The sequence below is a fragment of the Micromys minutus genome (genome assembly GCF_963924665.1).
Source record: "Micromys minutus genome assembly, chromosome: 1".
Taxonomy (NCBI): domain Eukaryota; kingdom Metazoa; phylum Chordata; class Mammalia; order Rodentia; family Muridae; genus Micromys; species Micromys minutus.
Window position 1 is genome coordinate 13818316 of NC_137969.1, and position 16822 is coordinate 13835137.

The 16822-nt window shown below is 39.4% G+C and overlaps 1 protein-coding gene across 4 annotated transcripts in view; it reads right to left on the reverse strand.

Moving 5' to 3' along the window:
- The window catches only part of SLIT2 (slit guidance ligand 2), a gene marked incomplete at both ends in the record, with an annotated part of 320456 nt that overhangs the window by 292753 nt on the left and 10881 nt on the right, over positions 1-16822 (reverse strand). For all 4 annotated transcript variants that reach the window (XM_080940387.1, XM_080940386.1, XM_080940384.1 and 1 more), the window contains one exon: positions 12899-12970. In XM_080940387.1, coding sequence (XP_080796513.1) covers positions 12899-12970 — 72 coding nt within the window. The remainder of the gene's footprint in view (positions 1-12898; positions 12971-16822) is intronic.

The window sequence follows — 16822 nt, forward strand, 5'->3', positions numbered from 1 at the left end:
GAGGGAGAGAGAGAGAGAGAGGGAGAGAGGGAGAGAGGGAGAGAGGGAGAGAAAATGCTTCTCCCCTCTAAGAACAGACCCCAGATGCCTGGATGGAGACTTAGTGTCAGGTCCATACATCTTTTGCTCCTCAAAAGGTCAAGAGAATTAATTGTCCAGGTGCACCACACATTCCCAGTAGAGAACGACAAAGAACCATGGCTGTTGTTCTCCAGCCTGAGACTGAATCATCATAATGCAAATATGAACACCTAAGCCTTCATCAAGTGTGTATTATTCGCTATTGATTTGTTTTGTCTGAATGGTTTTCCATCTCTTCATGCTACCATTAGCAGTGTTTGGGAAAGAGGTAGTTATTGACAATTACAACTCCAACCACACATCTCAGAATGAAGGATCATCAGGTATCAATATAGATGGGTAATAGCACATAACCAACCAATCTCCTTTGTGTGCCTTTATTAATCTAAGTCTTTAAATGATTCCCATTCAACAGAAAAAAAATCATACAGAATGTAAACAGGCTGTATTTAACAAAAGAAATCTGCCTTATTTTTTAAAATACTGAAAGAAGAGAGAGCTGTCTGCAATTCACACATAATCCCTGTTTACAGTTCCATAACCCAATTTCCGTTTTTTTGTCATGAATAATTCCACAGGTATAATTCTTGCAAGTGCTGTAAAGAGTCCCTTTTAAATGTATGAGAGAAGAACTATCAAAAATCTTATATACAATTCAATCTCTTCCCTCCCCTCAATTTTATGAACATCTACTAGAGACTGGAATCATTATTCAAGTGTGTCTAACCAGACCTGGTACCATCATGCTGACAGCTCTCCAAAACCATACAGTCCAGTTATAAGTCTGTGTGTGTGTGTGTGTGTGTGTGTGTGTGTGTGTGTGTGTGTGCACTGATGAATAGATAGATAGACAGACAGATAGATAGATAGATAGGTCCTACTAGACCTTACTAGCAAAGTAAGAGACCTTCAGAAGGGTCGGGTGACTTTGTTCACCATCTGCAGTTAATGAGAAAGAGTTCTGAAAATGAAGGTAGTGGAAGCAATTTGATTTCTCTGAAATAGTCTTGTCACACAGCCTATATCATTCCAAACGCAAAGTACTCTTATGGCCTTTCCCTCCAATATCTGTTGGAAATTATTTATCCATCTACCTGTATTAGACTCCATGTTGTACATGGAACAAAGAGAAAGATCTGACAAGATTATTTTTAAAGCTAACACATAGCACACAAGTAGATGGCTTTTATGAAGAGCATATTGGATGAAACAGAAATCGTCATGGAATAACAGCATGGCATTTGCTATGTACGAAGCACATTGCAGTGTGTCCTTAGCAACAAATTTACTTCATACAACATACATCCATGCTTTATACATGAATTTGAAGCTTGGGACAAGTAACAGAATAACATTCCCCTAAGTTACACATTAAGTTATATGAAACAAGAAACCAGAGTAAAGACTCTGCACCCATAACGGCTAAGTTGTAAGGTGGGGGAGGTAGCTCCCTATCTGAATGGGCTTCGTGCAGACGACGTGGAGGAGGATAAATGCTCTTCTGCCTTAGAAGCAAGGTTAAGAGCTCAAGCAGGTGCTGGCCCTGAGCAGCATCTGCATCTTTGTGTAACTGAGGAGTTGCTTACAGCGATGATCATGACAATGATGGAAAACTCAGACGCGCTAAAACAAAATAAACAAAACACAAAACAAAACAAAACTCTTCAAAGTCTTTAGTTCCAAACAAGCTGATTGATACAGCAGGGAAGTTCACTCTCACTAAACTAAGCACAGACAATATAGAGCATGCTTGGATATCTTGTCTCCTGATGCCAATACAATAAGCAAATGTCAAGTCTGTCTGTTTTACTGTAGCTGAGTATATACTATATAATATATATAGTTATTTTTATTTTTGAATGCACAAACTGAGATTGTCAGAAAAAAATTGAGAATCCTTTTTTAGATCTAAAAGAGCTTCAAAATAGCTAATATAGAGACTTTTTACTATGACTTTCTCAGTATAGTAAATTTATGTTAAATCTTTCTCAGTGGAGAAGCAAGTTTTTGGTCTACCAAAATTAAATTTCTTACAAGTCCACAAAATTGTTATTTGCCAAGCTTTTGAATGCTCACAAACTATTTTTCACTCTCAGTGTATCAACTTCTTAATATTGATCCCCATGCCGAGCTCTGGGCCATTTTGGAATTACAGACGACAGAATAAAAGGCCTTTACTCACAGGACTTCCTAGATATCCCCACGTTAGCAATCGGGTTCTCCTTCCCCTTCCATGCTTTTGCTGTTTGACTATGTTGTAGCAAAAGAAGAAAATGTTTAAACATTTTCCTAAATGATAGATTTTATGAATAGAACCTCAGAAAACAAAGTATACTGGGGAATAAAGAAATCGGGTGTTTAAAGAAACGCAGAAACACTGAATCTTCACAGAAACAAACAAACAAACAAAACACATAAAACCTCAAACCAAATAATAACCAGGAAGGTTTTTGAAAATGAGAATATTATCTCCAGTCAAAGTAGGCTACTTAAGAGATTTTAATAGCATTCCATTCTTATGGTCTTCTACAGTGAACCATGTGCAAATGAGGTGACTTGTAGATATTTGATCTGAAAATAAAATCGGAACAGCCACCGAGGGTACTCATCTCAGATGATAAAGCGCTTGCCCCTCATACTTGATGCTCTCTGGCTTACTTCCTCCACATACATAACTAGATGGAATCCCAGCAGTAGAGCTGTAGAAGTCAGACATCAGAAGTTCAAAGGCTTCCTCTCTGCAACAAGCAGGGTTCCGAGCCAGCCTGGGACTTAATAACCAACAAACAAAAGAAAAGTGTTTAGACAAGGATGAGGTTTGTTTGTTTGTTTTTTGTTTTTTTCAGCAAGAATTAAAAGTATGTCTAGAAAAATCTCATTAGGGGCAGGAAAACAGTTCATTAAGTAATAGTGCTTTCTACTCGAACCTAAGAACCCGAGACCAATCCCCAGGAAGTCACGAAAGCCTGATGCAGTAGCTCACATCTGTAATCTCTGTGCTCTCCAAAGCAGGGACGTGAGAGACAGATGATGGAGTCCACAAAGTTCAAAGCTCCTGCAAGCCAGGAGCACTCAGCACAGCAGTAGCCTAGAGAGCTGCAGCATCAAAAACTAGAAAGGAACAACCAACTCTGGATGTTTTCCTATGAACGTCACACGCAGGCTGTAGCCGGTGAGCATGGGTCCAGGCATGCACAGACACATACCCAGGCTGGCAACGGTAATAAACAAAAGAAAACTTTAACATGAAAAGAAAAAGCACAGGACAAGTATGATGATTCCTGGAACGTGTCAGAAACGTTCCACTTTACCAGTATATCATCTGGTACCTTCAAAGTTTCCCATGTACAAGTCAGATATCCATACCTAGCTATATTGAGAGAAGGTGATATGCATCTTTTAAGCGTGTCTTTAAAGTGTCACTAGGCTTGCAGAAGCTCTCAACAGTACGCTATGTGTTTCTCACCTTACCACAGCGCAGAAGACCACTGCTTTTAGTCACTTGTCTCAGAAAAGAACACAGGAGAATGAAGATATTTGAGAGCACTCAATATTTTAATGAAGTAATTTAAAACTTTCAGGTTAATGGCATTATTCTGCTCTTTTGTCTATATATAAGTTTCATCAAAGCTGTATCTGTCTCCAGAGTAACTGGAAAAAAATATAATGTGCTTCCCCCCCCCCCCCGTACCCCCGTACAATTTTCTAGTCGCTAAGTTCCTACTTGGAGTCTCACTTATAAAACAATACAAATACGGTGACTTAAAAGAAAAAAACGTTTAAAAGTATCACACCGAATTTATCAATCTAATAAAGATGGATTAGAAAATTTGCTTTGCAATAGAAATTTTAGAAAGTATTCTAAATAAGTTTATACATTTGTAAATAATGGTAATTTGTATTATTTTGTAACTATATGTTTAGAATGTAGTTTAAATAATGTCGGTATTTTTACACATTTATGAATTTATAAACATTTATACAAAGTGTTTAATTAAGATATATTTTAAATGACTAGTCTAAAAACCTTTTTAAATAAGCATATGAGGCTGAAAACTAAATTTCAGTTATTATAATGGAACAAAAAGGGGGGTCAAGGTTAAATTGTTTATCTTCCTTAAAAAGTTTATCATCTCTCTTGTGTCTCTGCATCCAGAAAGAAATTTCAATGGAACTCAGATATTAAAACCTCCCAGGAAACCAACAGTGAAAACTGCTAAGAATTTCACAAGGTTTTTTTCCCCCTTAGGTGTTAATTAAATGATCATTTAACACTGTGATGTGCACACAACGTGTTCATCTCCTGACAGCACAGTTTGTTATAAGTCCAGGGCAATAAAAGTCTTGGTGTAAAAGCTCTGAACTTCGTTCCCACAACACTCTATGATGCTTTGTTGTGTCTAAGGTTAAGCATGTAGACACAAAACGAAGCTTGCCCCTACTTCACTCCCAGAGCGATTTTCCCATCGCCTAGTGACCTAGGTAACAGTGTGAGCAATAAAGAATAAATTTAATTTCTCCAGCATTTTGTGAGGATTAAGAACAATTGTTGGCTTGCAATGACTTTTTATCCTTGGATTCTTTTCCTCTGGAGCATTCCTCCAGTCCTAAACAAGAGTTCTGGTGGTTTAAGACATAGAACAAACAGAACTTTAAATTAGGCTCCCCCCCTCAATCAGTTAGAACAGTTGGAGGGACAGCTATCAACCTTTCCCCCTGCTGCCTCAGGCTAGCCACATCCAGCTTTAATCTTCTACTTGAAGAAAAAAACCTTCTTGATTAGGGCAAGGCAGTCTTTCCTCCATTCTTTTTTTTTTTTAACCAGACTTACTTATTTCTTCTTTCCTTCAAATTTTTTAAACACTTAAATCAAGTTACTAAACCTGGCCATAAACATTAATTTGAAGTCATTTCAAGAAGCACAGATATTCTCCTAATAACATTTTACAAATAATGTAATGCCCAGGTCTCTCTCTCTCTCTCTCTCTCTCTCTCTCTCTCTCTCTCTCTCTCTCTCTGTGTGTGTGTGTGTGTGTGTGTGTGTGTGCGTGTGTGCTTCTCTCTTTCTTTTTTCTTCCTTTGTTTTTTTCTTGACCCCGTCTCTCCCTCCAACCCTTCTCCCTTTTTTTCTTTTCTTGTCTTCTCATTTCCTTTTCTGAGACTCATCTTTTTATCTCCTGGTTAAGGATTTCCTAAATCACAATTTTTCAAAACACTGCAAGAGCAACCCCAAGATGGAGTCAGCGAGGAGTAACTAGTGGGATCAGATGCCACATACAGCATCCCCCGAGTACGGCATGTGAGTTTTGAGTATGACAAGCTTAAGTCAAGAGAAGAGACAAGCAAAAATATCTTCTGATGCCAGTTCATTCAATTACAAAATAATGCCTAAATTCAAAGTGCTAAATAGTTTACATTTTTAACCAATTCTTTACAAAAAAGGCACTTTTGAAAATGTATTTAAAATCACACATGCACTTTAAAATACATAGAGCAGTAAGAAAGACTTCATTCTCATAACTTTATGAACAAAGGCATGTGAATAGAATAGCATGTTGTTTTAACTAAAACAGATATTTTCACTATTACTAAAAATGGCACTGAACCAGGAACTGATGTGAGTCTCAAGCGTAGCCACAGAATCTCCACTGACAATCGTGAAAGACTTTACTCAGCATCTCTGTTCCCTCCTCTGTCTCCTTCCAGAAGACATGTCATTAAAACAGTGATTTAAATGGACACTGGCAACTTTGCTCCTACTCTTATCCATCTTGTATGTGGAGTCTCAAACTACATCAGTTATGGACTGGAAAAGGAAGATGTGAACTTATTAACAATACCCTGGCTCTAATACACCTCTGCAGCTGAAAGAGATGCAGTGGTACAGATGCCCGGTTTATCTCAGTGCGGGATGCTACAGAGATGCGGGTGGCTCTGCAGAATTACCGTCATTGGACTGAAGACGGAATACAAGGTGAAGCGATAACATCATGAACCTGGCCGGCTGAGGGAAAACTGCAGGGTCGTCAGGGTGATTCTCATCCTCATTGTGTTTGCAATGGAACATTAATAACACTATAAACAGAATGTCTACCTTACTTGAAAACTGACAATGTGGCTTTGAATATAGAATTTGGGGGGGGGGGGAAACTTGTGATACCCTCTAGAAAGTAGATAGTATGTTTTTTTTCAACTTCACAGGTAAAGAAACTTGACTCCAGAGTTTTCCAGGATAAAAGAACATCAAATATTCAATGTAACCTATATTTCAAAATACCATCTTCCTAAGGTGAATCAAGCTGATTCCAATGGTTTAAAATACAATGTGAACATGTACATACATTCAAACTACTTGAGTGTAGCTCAACTACCATTAGTATGCATACCTAGGAATAAAATCTGTGTGAAGTCTAGTCCCCCAATTACAATCTTGAGAAGGTTAAGGAACTGAATGGTTATAATCAAGATGCAAGAAGTTACCCAAATATGTACAATGAATTTTTATCTTGTAAACCACATACTTGGATGCATGCTTCAGAAAAACCTCACAGGTATCTTATCAATGAACTCTCTGGGTTTTAATTTACTATGTTACTAAAGGCTGTGGCCCAAACACCACCTTGCATGCAACACTCTATGTCATGCCAGGGTTTCCCTTCATTTTATAGCATTCCCCAAACCCAAGGCAGAGTACCATGAGTGTTAATGGAGGCAGGCAACACTGTGATGAGAGGCAGGAACAAGGCCAGCCAGCACACCTACTGAGATTACATCTCAACAATTCCATAAGTAATTGATAAACCATGTATTATTTAGAAAAATATTAGAACTACATAATGAAAGCCTTTTAAACTTACATTCTTGTCTGTATCTTTTAGGAGTCTCTCAGGTCAGGTTAAAAGCAACTAATTTGTTACTTAAGGAGAAATAAAGGGCTGGCATGTTAATCACTGGAAATTAATTCGTCTATACTTTCTGTCCTTCGGGTTCTTTTGTTTTCAAACCTAAGTAGTCATTCAGATCCCTCACTGAGGTTTCAACCTGTAACACGCATGCAATGTTTCCCCATGTGGACTACAGGACAGATGGGCCTCTTCCTGCAGAACTCTGGTACACCTGAGCTTCCCCGTGAAGTCAGCAAGTAGCCTTCACTGAGGCTCCCTCCATGAGTAATGACGCCAATCTGGACAATGGTAACCGTGGCAACTGTACCCTGCAATTCCTCCACAGCTAAAGTGGGATTTATTGTGGCAGGGGGCAAACAGGCCAAGAGTAAAATGAAGCCGGGAAGCAGGGCTCCTGACACCTCCAGTGGCGCACACTTTAATCGGAGCTGGCGCAAATTAATTCAAGAGGAATTCTTACATGGCTCCACTGTTGTTTTCTGCTTTTCTGCTTGACTATAAGCATCCTAATGAGACTCTCTTGATATCCGAAAACAAGGCTAGTTGAGCTCAAGTATACCTTTGCCCCAAACCAAAGTATATCTTGCTTTAAATGAAATAAACAGGTGTTGTTTTGATCACACTGCATCTACTGAAACCATTCAATGTTTAGATAACCCAAGAGGGCCAAACATTTAATACGTCAAGTTATCTCCTAAATTAAATTTTGTTCTCCATAATTCATAATGCCTTCCCGGAGTGATCACTTCCTCATTCAAGTTGCGAACCCGGAACACAACAGAGACTTAATTCAGCACATCAGTTATTGAGAGCTTACATGTATCTAGTCTCACGCCAGACCCTTGGGGATATTAAACTTTTCCATAATATATGTGTGCGAATATTGATAAGCACAATTATAAAGTAAAACTTACATCATAATTCACAAATATAAATATGGTTTTAGTTTTCTGAAGTTAAAAGGCCTACTTACAAGAGCATATCCTTTTCTCGAAACTATCAAAAGCAAGGAAGATCTTTGCATTGGAAAAGAGAAAAATATGAAATAAAGACAGCTTAGTTGTGTGTTTGGTACACTAGAGAAAATAAATTGTCAATTTTATAAAACAACAAGAATTTAAAAACCTAGAAGCGTCCTTTCCAAATGGTTTCCCTTGACTATAGTTAGGAGAAAGTATTTTGACAATCTGAGGACATTTAAGACAAGAGGTACTACAAGACCAATCAATTTAAACAGTCAAAAATCTATTCATCTTCGCTAAGAATAACTTAACCCATAAAGTGAGGCATTTGACTTTAATATTCCTACAATCAGGAAGCATGCTGGTTCGCACACTCCTTGAGAAATCATTTCCATGTTGGAACCACAAATAAAATTTGAACTCCGAAATAATGTGATAAAGTGTACCACAGGGACATAGGTGGATATATTTTAATTTCTTGTTTGTTTTCTTTGGATTCAGGAAGATACTAGACTAAGATGGGTTTCTGTTGAGTGCCTTGGATAAGCAATCTTAGGTTAGACGTCTGGATAAATACAATAATACTCAAAGACATCAGCTGAAAACCACTAAAACCAATATTTACAACCAGATGCTTATCCATGGTACCATCAACAAAATTCCTCTCCAGTGAGCCTGGATAGGCAGCTGCAAACTCAGATGGGAAATGGTGCACCACACACTTGCAAACTGCCTTAAAGGACAGGCTTATCTGGACGATTTGCGTATGCTGTTCACTGGGTTCAGCCCATAAGTGGCCAACCTCTTCAAAATTCATCACAGTCTGTTGCAGTTAACTAGCTCCAGATTTCCTTGAAGGAAAAAAAAAAATTCCCTCCACTCTTAGGTGGATCATAAAATGCAAAATCTCGGGATCAGAGGAGGAGCAACGGGGAGGAAGGCATCTCCCTGTAGAAGTCAGAAAAACTGTGTGCTGTCTCTTTTAACCTGTACCCTATCATCCCAGACTTTCTCTTTACTTACACTTTCCATCTGTCAACAAGTGCTTGTAATTTTATTACGCTGTCCTGTAGTTTACACAGAGTCGGGATTATTTTACAGAGTTCCGTTAATGGACTGGATAAACGGTAATGCTATTTAAACTGGTCTGCTCTGGCCAACGCAGCTGTGAGTGTAGTACTATTTCTGAGTAAACATCTTGACCTGAGCATGCAGTGCTTTCTCGGCCCTTCCAAAGAGAAATTGGAGCAGGCAGCAAAGGGAAGGCATACTTGGCCGCTAGCAGTGATCAACCATGTCAAATCATAATTCATATACAGTGTACCCTCTTTTTCTTTTATATCGCATTTGGAGGCTGCAAAATGCATGCGTGCCTGGCATTTCATTTTCAGTCAAAAGTCAGATGGTGACTTGTTCATTACTAAAACTAAGAGTAACACGTATGATGTCCAGCTTATCGGGATAATTTTTGTCTAAGCAAACAACACTAAAATCAAATACCAGCTTATAAACTGGTTAACATTCTTGGCTGGTTAATACGTAGTGAAAATATACTAAAGTATGTGATAAGTTAAGAAATAGATGCTAACTAGCATCATTTGTGGTAGAAAAATAAATTACACTAATCCTACTATGATATTCAGCCAGACAAAACGGATTTCTTTTAATATACACTCGAAACAACTGGTCAAATGTCTTTGTTAGGCCAATATTCCTTCCCTTTTATTCGTCAAAATTCCTGCACATGTTTTCTCCCTCAATATCCTTGCACAAAGATCATTTCTGAAGGAGAAATTCTCTTTTTCTTTCTTTTCTTTTGATATTTTTATTGAATATTTTCATTATTTATATTTTCATTATTTATATTTCCTTTCCTGCTTTCTCCACTGGAATCCCCCTATCCCATCCCCCTCTCCCTTCCTCTATGAGGGTGTTCCTCTACCCACCCACTCCCTCCCATCTCCTCACCCTGGCATTCACCTACACTGGGACATTGAGCCTTCACAGGACCAAGGGCCTCTCCTCTTGTTGATGCCTCATAAGGCCATCCTCTGCTACATATGCTGCTGCAGCCATGAGTTGGTGCATGTGGACTCTTTGGTTGGTGGTTTAGTCTCTGGGAGCTCTGGGAGGTCTGGCTGATTGATATTGCTGTTCTTCCTATGGGGTTGCAAACCCCTTCACCTCCTTCAGTGAAGGAGAATTTCAAAGTATACTTTTGAATGTAGATTTTTATACATTTCCAATATACTACAATATTCATTTCAAGTGAGCAACAAGACACGGGTGTCACAGGAAGGAGAAAAACAATGAACCTATAGCCTCAGTCTTCAAAGGTCTACTAGCTCTCATGTAGAAGTCAGACTTACAAGTTTTGTCCTGCTTACTAAAGACTCTTAGTGCTGTGTGTTTAATTTTAGTGGTCTTAGTATTATTTAAAAAGTACTCATATATAGTGTATTACTTTTTCTCTCAAGAGAATCAACACTTTTATAAATTCATCCACTTCTGTCTAATCCTTGTGAAACATAGGAACTCCAGTTTAAAACAAAAAGATTTCTGATGTGAATGTGGAGGCAGTCACATATCCATAATGGTGGTCCCAATCCGTAGGAGGCTGAGTCAAGCATACTGCCACAGCTCAAGGCTAGCATGCACTACATAATAGGTTCTAGGTCAGCCTCGCCTACAGAATGAGAAAAAAGAAAAGAGAGAAATAAAAGCCAGGATGGAAGGAAAGAAGAAGTGTGGGAGGGAGAAAAGGAGGAAATAAAGGAGAAACAGAAGGTAGAAAGGAAGGAGAGAAAAGTAAACCTCTCCATTTGTAGTGGGAGGAAATGTCTACCATCAAATAGGGAGTCATAACTCTGTTAATATCAACCATGACACCACGAAGGGCTGGGTGTAGGAAATACAACACTTATGTATATATTAGTACTATAGATGTGAACAGTTAAAACTACTAGCTGGCATGCTCACTGGGAAAATTACTTGAGCCAAACAGACATAGAAGTATCCCAAACAAAGTTCCTAACTGCCCTTCCCCCTTTCAAACATGCCTTAAATGAACTAGAAAACGTTGTCACGGCCTTGTGGGGTCTGACACCTCTTCAGGCCACTGCTCACAGCTCTCATGTGTCTCATGTCATAAAAGCTTCAGAAAAGTACAAAATCTTAAACAATGGGACAAGCCGCTTTGTTCCACCATGTACTATTGTCAAAGAGGTCTAAATGTCAAACTGTATAATTTTCTGGTGGGGACTTTTATAATGCATTAAGCCATTCAAAAGTCCTGAGGAAATCAATCCCAGTAGTTCTAGAGAAAACATCGAACACTCTTGTTTGTCAGAGAGAGTCCTGAGGTCGCTTTGTACATTTCTCACAGTCCAACTGATAACAGACAACAGCCATTCCATTTAAGTCCATTTCTGCAGTGCATTAAAGAAAAAGAACATTTCAAAGGCACCGTATGTTGGTTTTGTATGCACACTGCTCGAAAAGTTACACTTTAGCAAGGTCTTCAGACATTAGCTTCAAAATCAGTTATTGCAAGTTTCTTCAGCCCCTAATAATCAAAGCAGAAATGGGATACTATTTAAAAACAAACATGGCTATTACAACACCAAGTGCCTGTGTGTATGTGTGTGTGTGTGTGTGTGTGTGTGTGTGTAGATATAATTTTATAGCAAGCTATATCCTATTTCCTCAAAAAAACATTAGCCCTTAGAGATGATTTGTTAAGAGAAGTTCCTTTGATTTTGAGAAAACACACTTGAATAGGACCCATTAAACAGCAAAGCTCACAAACATGAGCAGTGCGGCCAGGGATTTTTGGCTTTCCTTAGGGAAAGGATGTCAGGAAAGAGAAGGTGTGGGGTGTCAGCTGGGAATGATCTTTGTATTGTGAGATGAAGTATCAGGAGGACTGACCTAGCAGACATCCTGTTTCCAGCAGGGGTGAGTATGAGAGAAACCCCACCCCCACCCCCACATAAACGCTTCTGGAATTGATAACAACAGTATTGAACATGTAGGCTACAGAGCTTTGGCTACAAAATCAAATTCGGAAAAGAGCAATGTGTTCACTTTCTCTACAAACACTTCCATATGGGACTTTCCGACACCCAGGTGGGGCCACTCCAGACAACTTCCCACCAATCCCAGTCATTTCACAGGACGCACAAGCATCAATACTCATTACTATTCATTCTTGCCAACACTTTGTAGCCTAGTTGCCGTTCGCACACAGCTGAAAAAAATCTAATTTTCAAAGCTTTCATAAATGTGTTTTCCCTATTACACATTAGGTCAGGGAACAAGCATTTCTGGGAGGAAAAGCCGATTTCACCTAAGACTTGCAATGTGCTTTTTTTTAAAAGAACAACTTCCCTAACCATTTATGAGGTGTTTTGATGTGAAAGTCTTGCCTTCTAGCCGTTCACATTGCAGAATTTGTAATTCTGGCTTCAAAAGAAGTACTTATGAGAGAGTGTACAGCTTCCAAAGCCTCAGGACAGTTAATATGGCAATCTAATAAACACTATTCCTCAAATTCAGAAACAACGCTAAAACAGAGCTTACAGAAGGAACCCCCCACTTTACAGAAAACAGTATAAACTTCCCTTAAAAGTGGAAGAACAGTAGCAATTTTTCTCTTCCAAATTTGAGGTTTCCTTTGCACATTCAGCAAACCTCCATATCACCTCATAAGAAAAGCCAAGAATAAAGCAACTGCAGTAACACTCACTGGAACCACGGAACGCTACATAAACAAAGCCACCAGAACCACCGAAGAGCTTTTATTTCTTTCCGAAAGCAAAAGGGCAACCTTCCAATCCAAGAAGCCATGAACACACGGATTCCAGGAAAGCACAAGAAAACAGCCACAACTCTATTAATAAACCACAAGGCCAACGCAAAGCAACAGCAAGCACTTGCGTGTCTACTTACAGCCGGTAGAGCTTCGCCGTCCCAAGAAACAGCAGCTCGGGAAACAACTGAAGGTTATTTCTGTTTAAACGCCTTGGGAGAAAACAAAACAAAAACAGAGCTTATGTTACACAGAAAATACTTAACAATGAGCCTCGCTTTACTAATGTCATGCTTCATCCTGCATTTCTAGAAAGAATGGAAGAACATTCAAGAAAATCCAAGTACTGTTGGTTACACCTTTGGTTACATGGTTTACACGTTTGGTTACATGGTTTACATCTTTGGTAACATGGTTTACATCTTTGGTTACATGGTTTACACCTTTGGTTACATGGCTGTTGAAGGCAATTTTCCATTGTCCTTATTCAGATGGTGATTACTGGGACCTAAATTCTTAACCCAAAGCCCAGGCAACATCAGACGAATAGAACACACAGGATGGATTAAGATTTTCTGACTCACACACAGCTTTAATCGAGGATAGATAAATTAATACAGTAAAATCTATTACAAGAATTTATATATTCAAAAATGACTAAAGTTTTAAGCAAAGGCATAGTGGATAGAAATTTCAATTTCATTACCTATTTATTTAACTGGGGCAGGGTAAGAAACTGTCTATAGGACTTTGTCCCCCATAGGTACAATCAGAATAAATATAAAAAAGCTCAAACCTCAATCCACAGTTCTTGACCTATTGCTGAATTGCGTCACATCCTGTTTGATTAAGCAGTGTTTCAAAGGTTGCACTGCACTTAGTTTTTTGATGTTTTAGATATTTGGGGTAAGTACCTAATTGCAACTCGAAGCAAACCTGGTCTATTTTTGAGCTCACTGGAAATGTTCACACCTATTAGAGAAAGTGGGCAAACACTACCCCTGATATACTTAGCAAGCCAGCCCTACCCGCTCTATGTGAATCCTTTAATCAAGTGAATGTTAACCGCCTACTCCTGCTTCTCCCAAATACATTGATGAGTAGCCCATGGGAAACAGCTACACACAAACGATGCTCTAAGACCCAGTGTCACCCTGAGACAGGCAGAAACATGGTCAAGTCTTCTGGATACATGCTAATGGTGTGATGACCTCATTTACTTACAGGTTCATCAGGTGGAATCAGGAAGACCCTTGGTCTCAGCAGGCATTTTCTAAAAAAGCAAACACTAAGAGAATCCTTACTCAAAGTTACCTGAAGGCATGAAGACCTGCCTTGAGAAACCCTCCAGTTGTAATCCCTGGTGTCTCAGCAATGGCTATAAGGTCAGGCTGAAAGCAGGGCGTGCATTTAAGTGAGCTGTGGATCACGTAAGCAGAAGGTAGCAACAGTGACCAGAGCTTCGAGTATCAAAACACCTTAGGAAGCTGCTCATCTACGGAGCCATGCCAGCACGCAGTAAAATTCATACCATGTGTTCCAAGGCACATAAAGGGCAAAAAGGAAACTTAGGGATGAAAGGGTAGATTTGCTCCCACATATTCACTAATTTTTATGAGTGAATTTAAAGTAAAACCAAAACTTTTATCTTATTATTTTTTCTTTCTTTCTTGGGAATGATTTTGAGAGGAAAGTATTTTCCCTGTCCACCATCTTTTACTTTAAACAAAGTCACTTAATTGTGATTTCATTACGATAGCACCTAAAAAAAATATTTATAAGCATCTAAAAAAAAAAAAAAAAAACATTCTTGAGCACCGAAAAACAAACAAACAGACAACCAAACCACATTTTGTAATAGTGACAGTGAGAATGGTTTGCTAGGCAGCAGGACTTCCTTGGAGAATGTATGCACAAAATGCCTATCCTGGTTTCCAGAATGACAGACATGGGGTTTCTTAATCATATTCCAAGCCCTGGATTAACCAAGCTGATCTGATTCTTCAGCCTGAGCGGGCGTGCTACTTCAAGCCTCAAACTGAGACTTTGCAAAAGGCAGCTGTCCAGAGAGAGAGAGCTTTCCCTTCCCATCACAAGGCGCTTTCTTTCGCCCTCTGAAACTCCAGCTATTCTCTGCAAGCTCCATACCTCCCTTGGCTGTGTCCCCAGAGCATTCGATATGACCCCCTTGCGCTGTATTATATTGACTCATGTGCTGGTCTCTTTCCCACTGGGCTTCGAGCTTCTCAAATGTGAAGACCCGATCTTTGTGTTCCTCCCCCTTTCTCTGGCACTTACTAGGTTTGAACTGTATTAGAAGACAAAGCAATCTCCTGTTCTCATTCTGCACAACCCAATCTTTTCTGGCATTTTAGGAGGTCCTAATTGTGTTGAACGAGAAGCGAGTGCTCTCTTTGCATTTTGATATAGTTCAATAAGGAGCCAGGATAATCACTTGATATCAGGACCACGTTGCTCTGGCATAGTTGCTAAGCTACCAGTCACTACCCAGCTAACCAAATCTCTACCACCCAGCATGCCTCCTGTACCCCAAACCTGCCCTTTCTCTCCCCCCAGCAACCACACATGTCAGCATCATGTAATGAGCAGAGAGAACTCAATGTGTTTAAATGAACCCCAATACATCAGTGACCAAGAGCTTTTACCTTCTTGCTAATAGCAGCAAAACTTCATGTATCATGTGAATGCAGACATTTAGGCCACGGCACATGGCATGTCTGTCTCCTTACTGTTGTCATCCTTTTCTCCCAATAGTTCTTAGCTCACATCACAACATCTGACACGAACGAAGCTACACGGATGACTTCAATCACGTGTCCCAACAACCTTACAAATGAACATCACTCCACAAGGTGTGGTGAGAAACCCACAGCTCAGAGGTAGAACTACACATTTGGTTACAGGTGGTGTGAATTTCCATACCTAGAGAATCACCATTGCCGTTCCTTGCCCATGCTTGAAAAGATGTAACACTCAAAGCTTCCCTGAGAATGCCAGTTTTATGTAGTCTACTTCTTAAACATCTTTGCGCTGCTCACATAAAAATGACAGCAACTTAATTTAGAAAAGAACGCTCAGTGGATGAAGTGCTTGCCACTCCCCTCCCCCCATACCATCCCCAATCGAACCTGACAGCCTGAGTCTGATTCCTGGGACACTTAGGAAAATAAGAGGAGCATGCCGACCTCACTGGGTAGGCAGGCACACACACATAAACATGTACATATATGTGCATGTATGCACATGCACACAGAGTAAAAATAATAGTAATAATAACAACAACAGCAACAATTCAGTATTAGGCAGTCATTCTGAGTTTCCTTAAATTTTTATGCAAGTGGATTTGTTTAAACTAATCACATTTTAAACATGAGGCAAAATAATATCACAAAAAAATAGCAGGTACGCTAAGTATAATATACAGAGGCAAAAATTGAAAATGTACCTTTTTTTTAAAAGGGCCTATATTTGGCTCTTGTTTTCTTCCATCAATAATATGGGTAAATGGTCAGAAAATGTTTCAATAAAAAGCCACCAGACTCCTTCAAGTACAATGAAATATGTCAGGCTGAAGAGATGACTCTGTGGTTAAGAGCTCTGACTGCTCTCCCAGAGGTCCTGAGTTCAATTCCCAACAACCTCATGGTGGCTCACAACCATCTGTAATGGGATCTGATGCCCTCTTCTGGTGTGTCTGAAGACAGCTACAGTGTACTCATAAAAATAAAATAAATATATTTTTTAAAGGAACCATTTCATGGTCCCCAGACATTGAAACAGTGAAGGGTTACTGATGTGCGACCACATAAGGTTCTCTGCTAAAAGGCTCAGTTGTGTCCAAGGACACGAGACAGAGCATAGTCACCCCAGTTCTGTGTCCTCACCCTGAGATACAATCTACTCACAAAATCTGAGGGCCATTTGAAGATTCTCTGGGTGGTGCTTCATGATTTCAGACAGATACATGGGGTAAATTTTTTTTAGATATTTTAGATGCCTTTCTCAGGCCAAAGATACTTAAAGACCCTAGATCTGAGCCTCCT